Here is a 9,916-nt window from a genome sequence, read left to right as displayed (position 1 = left end):
GATAGTGACCGGTGACGTCATCTCCTGATAGTGACCGGTGACGTCAGCGCCTGATAGTGACCGGTGACGTCATCTCCTGATAGGGACCGGTGACGTCAGCGCCTGATAGTGACCGGTGATGTCAGCGCCTGATAGTGACCGGTGACGTCAGCTCCTGATAGTGACCGGTGACGTCAGCTCCTGATAGTGACCGGTGACGTCAGCTCCTGATAGTGACCGGTGACGTCATCTCCTGATAGTGACCGGTGACGTCATCTCCTGATAGTGACCGGTGACGTCATCTCCTGATAGTGACCGGTGACGTCATCTCCTGATAGTGACCGGTGACGTCAGCGCCTGATAGTGACCGGTGACGTCAGCGCCTGATAGTGACCGGTGACGTCAGCTCCTGATAGTGACCGGTAACGTCAGCTCCTGATAGTGACCGGTGACGTCAGCGCCTGATAGTGACCGGTGACGTCAGCTCCTGATAGTGACCGGTGACGTCAGCTCCTGATAGTGACCGGTGACGTCAGCTCCTGATAGTGACCGGTGACGTCATCTCCTGATAGTGACCGGTGACGTCATCTCCTGATAGTGACCGGTGACGTCATCTCCTGATAGTGACCGGTGACGTCATCTCCTGATAGTGACCGGTGACGTCAGCGCCTGATAGTGACCGGTGACGTCAGCGCCTGATAGTGACCGGTGACGTCAGCTCCTGATAGTGACCGGTGACGTCAGCTCCTGATAGTGACCGGTGACGTCAGCGCCTGATAGTGACCGGTGACGTCAGCGCCTGATAGTGACCGGTGACGTCAGCTCCTGATAGTGACCGGTGACGTCAGCGCCTGATAGTGACCGGTGACGTCAGCGCCTGATAGTGACCGGTGACGTCAGCGCCTGATAGTGACCGGTGACGTCATCTCCTGATAGTGACCGGTGACGTCATCTCCTGATAGTGACCGGTGACGTCAGCGCCTGATAGTGACCGGTGACGTCAGCGCCTGATAGTGACCGGTGACGTCATCTCCTGATAGTGACCGGTGACGTCAGCTCCTGATAGTGACCGGTGACGTCAGCTCCTGATAGTGACCGGTGACGTCAGCTCCTGATAGTGACCGGTGACGTCAGCTCCTGATAGTGACCGGTGACGTCAGCTCCTGATAGTGACCGGTGACGTCAGCTCCTGATAGTGACCGGTGACGTCAGCTCCTGATAGTGACCGGTGACGTCAGCTCCTGATAGTGACCGGTGACGTCAGCTCCTGATAGTGACCGGTGACGTCAGCTCCTGATAGTGACCGGTGACGTCAGCTCCTGATAGTGACCGGTGACGTCAGCTCCTGATAGTGACCGGTGACGTCAGCGCCTGATAGTGACCGGTGACGTCATCTCCTGATAGTGACCGGTGACGTCATCTCCTGATAGTGACCGGTGACATCAGCGCCTGATAGTGACCGGTGACGTCAGCTCCTGATAGTGACCGGTGACGTCAGCGCCTGATAGTGACTGGTGACGTCAGCTCCTGATAGTGACCGGTGACGTCATCTCCTGATAGTGACCGGTGACATCAGCGCCTGATAGTGACCGGTGACGTCAGCTCCTGATAGTGACCGGTGACGTCAGCGCCTGATAGTGACTGGTGACGTCAGCTCCTGATAGTGACCGGTGACGTCAGCGCCTGATAGTGACCGGTGACGTCATCTGCTGATAGTGACCGGTGACGTCATCTCCTGATAGTGACCGGTGACGTCATCTCCTGATAGTGACCGGTGACGTCATCTCCTGATAGTGACCGGTGACGTCAGCTCCTGATAGTGACCGGTGACGTCAGTGGCTCATAACGACCTTTGAGTGGTTGCATGTATCAGACTGAAGCCCTGTATCAGTGAGGGGCTGCGTATATCATTTGAGGGTTATGTATATCGGTGAGGGGCACGAATCATAGTTACGCCTGTAGCGCCGCCCCTGGTTTCCATACATGCGGTCAGCATACACCTAGTGCTGTCTTTACACCGGGAGCGGACCCGTCTGTATGTTTGATGCACGTCCCCCCCCCCGGTTTACAGGAGCCGACAACATGATTTCTCCTCTCCTTATAGTGAAATCTGAAGTTATCAAATGCCATGAAAAAATCTTCCAGGTCAGAGAGACTCTCCGAGCCGCAAAAGAAGCACAGGACACACGGGTGAGAAAATGTCTGCTACGTGGAATGATCATCATACACCTCAGGATCTTACAGGAGATGTGTGTGTGTATGTGTGTGTGTGTGTGTATATATATATATATATATATATATATATATATATATATATATATATACAGTACAGACCAAAAGTTTGGACACACCTTCTCATTTAAAGATTTTTCTGCATTTTCCTGACTATGAAAATTGTACATTCACACTGGAGGCATCAAAACTATGAATTAACACATGTGGAATTATATACTTAACAAAAAAGTTCTTTCTTATATTCTAGGTTCTTGAAAGTAGCCACCTTTTGCTTTGATGACTGCTTTGCACACTCTTGGCATTCTCTTGATGAATGAAATATTCCAGTTGTAAATCTTTATTCATTACATAGTGGAATGTGTTGAGAAGAATAACACCTAAAAATGATCAACATAAATAACAACTAATATCCCACGGAGGTCTGGAGTTGGAATGATGCTCAAAATGAAAGTTGGAAATGAAGTTACAGGCTGATCCAACTTCAGTGGAAATGCCTCAAGGCAAGGAAATGATGATCAGTAGTGTGTGTGTCCTCCACGTGCCTGTATGATCTCCCTACAACACCTGGGCATGTTCCTGATGAGGCGGCGGATGGTCTCCTGGGGGATCTCCTCCCTAACCTGGACTAAAGCATCTGCCAACTCCTGGACAGTCTGTGGTGCAACGTGACGTTGGTGGATGGTGCGAGACATGATGTCCCAGATGTGCTCAATCGGATTCAGGTCTGGGGAACGGGCGGCCAGTCCATAGCATCAATGCCTTCATCTTGCAGGAACTGCTGACACACTCCAGCCACATGAGGTCTGGCATTGTCCTGCATTAGGAGGAATCCAGGGCCAACTGCACCAGCATATGGTCTCACAAGGGGTCTGAGGATCTCATCTCGGTACCTAATGGCAGTCAGGCTACCTCTGGCGAGCACATGGAGGGCTGTACGGCCCTCCAAAGAAATACCACCCCACACCATTACTGACTGTTACAGAACCCCCCAGTACCTAGAATATGTTGTGCAGTTATATGTATGTATAATAGGTTCCATGTGAGATGCATGTCCCTAATGCATCGGCCCACAGGCTGCGCCCCTGGGCAGAGGGGACAAGATATCCCCCTTCTGACCTCCCCACCTTTGTAATTCCCACAATAAATATCAGCAGGCTCCGGCCACCTGCGGCTATTGTATGTCTGGCCTGAATCTGAACCCGTTCCTCCGGCTTCACTTGATGAAGGGCACACTGCCGCTCAAAGTCCTGCAGAAAGCCATCAATGTCTTCCTCTGCCTCCCCCAACTGTCGCAAGGCATTATACTGGATCTTTTTGTGGCTTACTGTTGAAGGTAACTGGGTGGAGGCCAGAGCTCCCCCTGCTCGCTGACTCTCCGCTCTGCCATCTCCATCTTGGCCAGCTCTATCCTGGTCCGCTCGGCCATCTCCATTTTGGCTAGCTCTATCCTGGTCTGCTCTGCTCTGCCATCTTTTCCTTCAGATCAGTACGCACATCAGCCATCACCTCTCGTATGATCTCTACTGTAGGGTTTGGGCCATAGAACGCCAGTCTGTTCTTTACCTCCCTCTGGAATTCACTCTCCTCCACGTTCACATTGGGGGGCGCTGCACTGTCGTGTTCCATGATGGCTGCTATCAAATCCGCTTTTGTTTTGTTGCTGGCGATTAACACTCGGGCTTCCACCAGATCTTTTAATGTAGTCCTGTTTAACTTCTGGTTGTTGTTTTCTATTCATTCCTTTCCTCCTGTAGACGGGGTATCACATCCCGCTGTCTGCCACCGGTGAAATGGGGTCTACCGTGCTGGAGTACCTCTTTCAGTACCACCCCGTGTTTCAGGAGGTCCACTCTGCTTTGGCTGGAGTCTGAATGAAGGACGCTGGCTGGAATTGCTTGGTTACATGGGCACATAGAAAAGATCACTGCTTCTCCACATATTTCCAGTGTGACAACGCTTTTCTCACAGGACACAGAATATATCACACAGATACAGAGGGCAGGCCAATTGAAAAGCGGCAGGCCAGACATACATTACAATAGCCGCAGGTGGCCGGAGCCTGCCGATATTTACTGTGGGAATTACAAAGGTGGGGGAGGTCAGAAGGGGGATATCTTGTCCCCTCTGCCCAGGGGCGCAGCCTGTGGGCTGATGCATTAGGGACATGCATCTCACATGGAACCTATTATACATACATATAACTGCACAACATATTCTGGGTACTGGGGGGTTCCGTAACACTGACCCACTGCCAAACTGGTCATGCTAAAGGATGTTGCAGGTGGCAGATCGCTCTCCATGGCGTCTCCTAACTCTGTCACGTCTGTCACTTGTGCTCAATGTGAACCTGCGCTCATCCGTGAAGAGCACAGGGCGCCAGTAGTGAATTTGCCAATCCTGGTGTTCTGTGGTAAATGCCAAGCGTCCTGCGTGGTGTTGGGCTGTGAGCACAACCCCCATCTGTGGACATCGGGCACTCAGACCATCCTCATGGAGTCGGTTTCTAACCGTTTGTGCAGACACATGCACATTTGTGGCCTGCTGGAGGTCATTTTGCAGGGCTCTGGCAGTGCTCCTCGCACAAAGGCTGAGGTAGCTGTCCTGCTGCTGGGTTGTTGCCCTCCTACGGCCCCCTCCACGTCTCCTGGTGTACTGGCCTCTCCTGGTAGCGCCTCCAGCCTCTGGACACTACGCTGACAAACACAGCAAACCTTGCCACAGCTCACATTGATGTGCCATCCTGGTTGAGCTGCGCTACCTGAGCCACTTGTGTGGGTTGTAGAGTCCGTCTCATGCTACCACGAGTGTGAAAGCACAACCAACATTCAAAGTGACCAAAACATCAGCCAGAAAGCATTGGTACTGAGATGTGGTCTGTGGTCCCCACTTGCAGAACCACTCCTTTATTGAGGGGGTCTTGATAATTGCCAATAATTTCCATCTGTTGTTTATTCCATTTGCACAACAGCATGTGATATTGATTGTCAATCAGTGTTGCTTCCTAAGTGGACAGTTTGATTTCACAGAAGTTTGATTTACTTGGAGTTAGATTCTGTTGTTTAAGTGTTCACTTTGTTTTTTGGAGCAGTGTATATATACACATATTGTGTGTATATATATATATATATATATATATATATATATATATATATATATATATATATATATATATATACATACATACAGTGTTTGCATCAGTTCATGTAAAGAACATGCCAACAACTGTGAACATTTGCTTGTCTTTTTATTGTGAAGAAATGGGACAAAATAACTGAAAGCCTCAGTTTGCATAACTATGCACTCCCTTAAAGTCAGTACTTTGTAGAGCCTCCTTTTGTGGCATTTCCACCTAAAAGTCTCTTTGGATATGTCTCTATGAGCTTTCTACATATTGTCACGGGGATTTTCAACCTGTTTGCAAAACTTCTCATGCTCTTTCACGTTAGATGTTTCCTCTGCTGAACAGCAATCTTCAAGTCTGACTACAGACTCTCTTGGATTAATGTCTGGGCTGTGAGTTGTAATGTTTACTCCAAAACATTTACACGTTTACCCTTAAACCACTTGAGTGTTGCTTTAGCAGTATGCTTTGGGTCATTGTTAGTGATGAGCGAATATACTCGTTACTCGAGGTTTCTCGAGCACGCTTGGGGGTCCTCCGAGTATTTTTTAGTGCTTGGAAATTTAGTTTTTATTGCCACAGCTGAATGTTTTACGTCTGTTAGCCAGCATAAATACATGTGGGGGTTCCCTAGCGACCAGGCAACCCCACATGTACTTATGCTGGCTAACAGATGTAAATCATTCAGCTGCGGCAATAAAAACTTAATTTCTGAGCACTAAAAAATACTCGGAGGACACCTAAGCATGCTCGGGAAATCTCGAGTAACGAGTATATTCGCTCATCACTAGTCACTGTTGGAAGGTGAATCTCCGTCCCTGTCTCATATGACAAACGCAAAGAGGTTTTGCTCAAGGATATCCTTGTATTTAGCACCATCTTCTCCTCAGCTCCGACCATTTTCCCTTTTCCAGCTGCCGAAAAACCTCTCTACATTATGATACCACCACCATGTTTCTCTGTGGGGATGGTGTTCTTGGGATGGAGAGCTGTGTTGGTTAGGCGCCAGACATAGCGTTTACCTTGGTGGTCTAAAAGTTCAGTTTTCGTCCCAACTGACCACAGCACCTTCCTCCATACATATGGGGAGTCTCCCATGTCTTTTGGCAAACTGAAAACAAGCCTTACAATTTTTGTGTGTAAGTAAAGGCTTTTTTGTGGCCACTTTTCCATAAAAGCCATCTCTATGGAGAGTATGGCTAATTGTTGTATGTACAGATGCTCACGTCTCTGCTTGCAAACTTTGCAAACTCTGCAGCTGCTTCAGAGATTGAGAGGGTTTTTTTTAACCCAACCCTGACTTGTGCTTCTCAACAACTTTATCCCTGACTTGTTTTGGGATCTCCTTGGTCTTCATGGTGTTGTTTGGAGATCTACTTGGTCTTCATGGTGTTGTTTGGAGATCTGCTTGGTCTTCATGGTGCTGTTTGGAGATCTCCTTGGTCTTCATGGTGGTGTTTGGTTAGTGGAGCCTTTTGCTTAATGGTGTTGTAGCCTCTGTGGTCTTTGAGAAAAGGTAAGGGCTCTTTCTCATCTGTGTATAAATCTGAAGAGGTGCAGCCTGATTGTGTAGACATTGGGGGGGGGGGGGGGGTCAGCAGATGATCTCGTCCGCTAACCCAAAACTGCAGAGACCAGGGCACATATCACCGAAAGCCCGTTTTCCTTTTATCGTGGACGTAAAACTACTCATCGGACAACACGGGGTGAGGGGAAACACAGTGTGGAAATACTTTATTGAACCACAAAGCAGGCAAATAACACACGGAAGAAGATTGTAAAGAATGACAGCTTACAGAGGCCGATTAATCCCATCTGTGGCACCCACAGAGGTAACGACAAGCTTAGGAAGTTGACAGCCCATTGAGGTACAAGGCCTTTTGACTGGAGGGTCACAACCTGGCTTCTCCAAGCACCTCCATGGAGCCAGGTGACCGGTGGGTCCCAATCCTGACAATCCTCCAACACATCCATGGGTTCAGTGATGGTCAATGAAGCAAATCTGTATTCTTTCAGCCAGTGCAGTGGTCCCCTAAGCTGGCATCCTGTAGAATGTCAAATTTGTGTCCCTCGTGATGCAGCCATGATCTGGCAGCTATCCTGTAGAGCAGACCTGGGCAAAGTGCGGCCTGTGGGCCACATCCAGCCCTTTGGCTGTCTACGCGCTGTAATACTACTTGGACAACACAGGTTGAGGGTAAAACAGTGGGGAAATAGTTTATTGAAACACATAACAGGCTAATAGCACATAGAACAGACCCAGCAACATACCTAAGATGGTGCAAAATTGCACAGTCTCACCCTTCTGCTGACTTGCCAAGATAAGAGCAGCTGTGACTTCAGAGCTTCCAGGGTGACTCGATCGGATTGGACTAAGAAAAAAAATTACAGCATGCAGCAAGTGGCCATGTATATCGGACAAGACTCACCAATGCAAGTCTGTGGTTGCGGGGAAAAAAATCGCACTGTACACTGTCCATGCATGTGCCATCCGATTTTTACATTTCTCAAAGGAAACACTGCATTTTATCAGCCAAGTACTCTTAATTCATAGCCCAAACTGTCAGAATAGGATAGAAATAGTTGAAAGATATGTATAATGAGTTAATTGCGTGTGTTGTTTTCTGTACTTGTATTTAGCTAATAATTAAATATATAAATGAAAAATATGGCATGGGGTCCCTTCTAGTTTTACTAACCAGCTGAGGGAAAACCGACAGATTTGAGCTGGTCTTATTAGTCTGGGAAAGGGCCAATAATATTGGAGCTTCCCAGCCTATTAATATCAGCTCACAGCTGTAGGTGTAGCCTTTACTGGTTATTAAAAAGGGCCCCTCCCCCAAAAAAATGAGATGTGGGGTCCCCTTTATTTTGAATAACCAGCAAAGCCTAAGCAGACAGCTGTGGGCTGATATTAATAGGTTGGGAAGGTCTATGGTTATTAGTCCCTGCCCAAACTAATAAGAACAACTCACGGCTGTCTGCTTTCACTTTGCTGGTTATTAAAAAAGGGTGATCCCACACTATTTTTTTTGTAATTAATAAGTTTAATAAGGCAAAACACCCTTTAGTGCCACGTGAAAGGCTAGTTCATTATATGTAGGGGGGGCTTGTGACATTAAATATATACAGTACACCTATCCTATTTATTCTATTTATGATCTGTTTATCTGTATGTATAAGATTGTTTTATTGGTTTGTAAACTAGCTTTGTTGAAATCGCATAGTAATCATATGTCATACAGATGATGGGTGAGAAAAATCGTATTGCACTCATGACGCTTGTTCTACTTTTCTGGATCAACATTGGAGCATTTTTGTTTTTTTTTGCGCAGATGGGTACGAGCCGTAAAGTGTATATAGTGACAGACATGTGACACTTAGATTGCACATAGGGGGTGTCCTGTCATTAAGCATGGGTCTTATGAAGATGCTTCATAGTAAAAGGGAGTGAATACATATGTATGTGCCAATTTTTTGTTATTTGATCCCATAAATTTAATTTATACCTATATTATTCTCACTTTACCAACTTAGACTATTTAGTGCTGATGCATCACACGCAAATTGGGTTACAAAAATATTTACACACAGCTTGTAATGTAACAAAATAGGTAAAAAGATAAGGGAGTGAATACTTTCGCAAGCCACTGTATATTCATCGAATATATATATATATATACTGTCGCAGGGCCGAGGGGTACCCGGTACCGGGCCTCTCTGTCTCGGTTCTGGGATTGTCACGGTGGCTAGACCCGGTCCGTGACCCTGCTGAGGGGCGTCCAATGAAAGTTGAGAGTGATGATGTGTGGTGCAAGGTGCGATGAATAACGAGGACACAGGGTTGCAGTCTCTTTACCTCTTTACTGAAGGCTTCAGGATCCTCAATCCAGAGTACGGTTAACAGGGCTGGCTGAGACCGGCCGGTCCGAAGGCACCTCCAGAGTTCCCTTTGCAGGTGGAAATCTGTGCCTTCCTTCTAGCGCTTGTGTGTTGTAGTCCTTCCCTGCTGAGCACCACGGGATAGTCCTCACAACTGTTGTGTCTGTTTCTGATGTTCTTTCTCACAACTCTCGTTTCTGTTCTGATGTTCTTCTCCGTCCCCCAGATGATATGGATAGGACGCACCCGTATGACGGGTAGGCCTGGAGTTCTTCCGGGACCCTAGAGTCGCCCCTCTCCCACTGTTGCCCCCTATGTCTTCTTAGGTGATTTAGGTGAGACAGCCCGCCTATAACTGACTGTCCTGCCGTTGGTTTGAAGTAGGGCTTGGAGCCCAATACTTCCTCGGCGTTCCCGGCCACCGGCTACGCGCCTCAGTAGGATGTTGCCTCGTCTTACAGCACGACTCCTACTGGTGTTATCTCCTTATTGCGTTGATCTCGTTTCTCACTCAGCACAATAAACCTCGCTTCTTGTCCTTCCTTGGGGTACCGCCGCAATGAAGTGCAGGCGCGGTCCCGTAACGTTCTTTCCGTTCGCTCGGCCTCTGTAAGGATCCCACCCCTGACAGAGATCCCCCTGAATCTTCCCCTGCAACACCCTCTGCCACAGGATGTTGCCTGGTTCCAACCCAGTCAG

At 48.1% G+C, this 9,916-nt stretch overlaps 1 protein-coding gene across 3 annotated transcripts in view; it reads left to right on the top strand.

The window, feature by feature from the left end:
• CCDC172 (coiled-coil domain containing 172) overlaps positions 1–9,916 on the top strand; it is a 58,598-nt gene that overhangs the window by 1,045 nt on the left and 47,637 nt on the right. For all 3 annotated transcript variants that reach the window (XR_013213798.1, XM_077257009.1, XM_077257010.1), the window contains exon 2: positions 2,084–2,169. Coding sequence is in view for 2 of the 3 variants with exons in the window: in XM_077257009.1 (XP_077113124.1) it covers positions 2,084–2,169 (86 nt within the window). In the remaining variant the exon portion in view is untranslated. The remainder of the gene's footprint in view (positions 1–2,083; positions 2,170–9,916) is intronic.

This window comes from Ranitomeya variabilis, chromosome 4 (assembly GCF_051348905.1).
Source record: "Ranitomeya variabilis isolate aRanVar5 chromosome 4, aRanVar5.hap1, whole genome shotgun sequence".
Classification (NCBI taxonomy): Eukaryota; Metazoa; Chordata; class Amphibia; order Anura; family Dendrobatidae; genus Ranitomeya; species Ranitomeya variabilis.
Note: the sequence above shows the minus strand (reverse complement) of the source record. Positions and strands in the feature narration are given on the sequence as shown.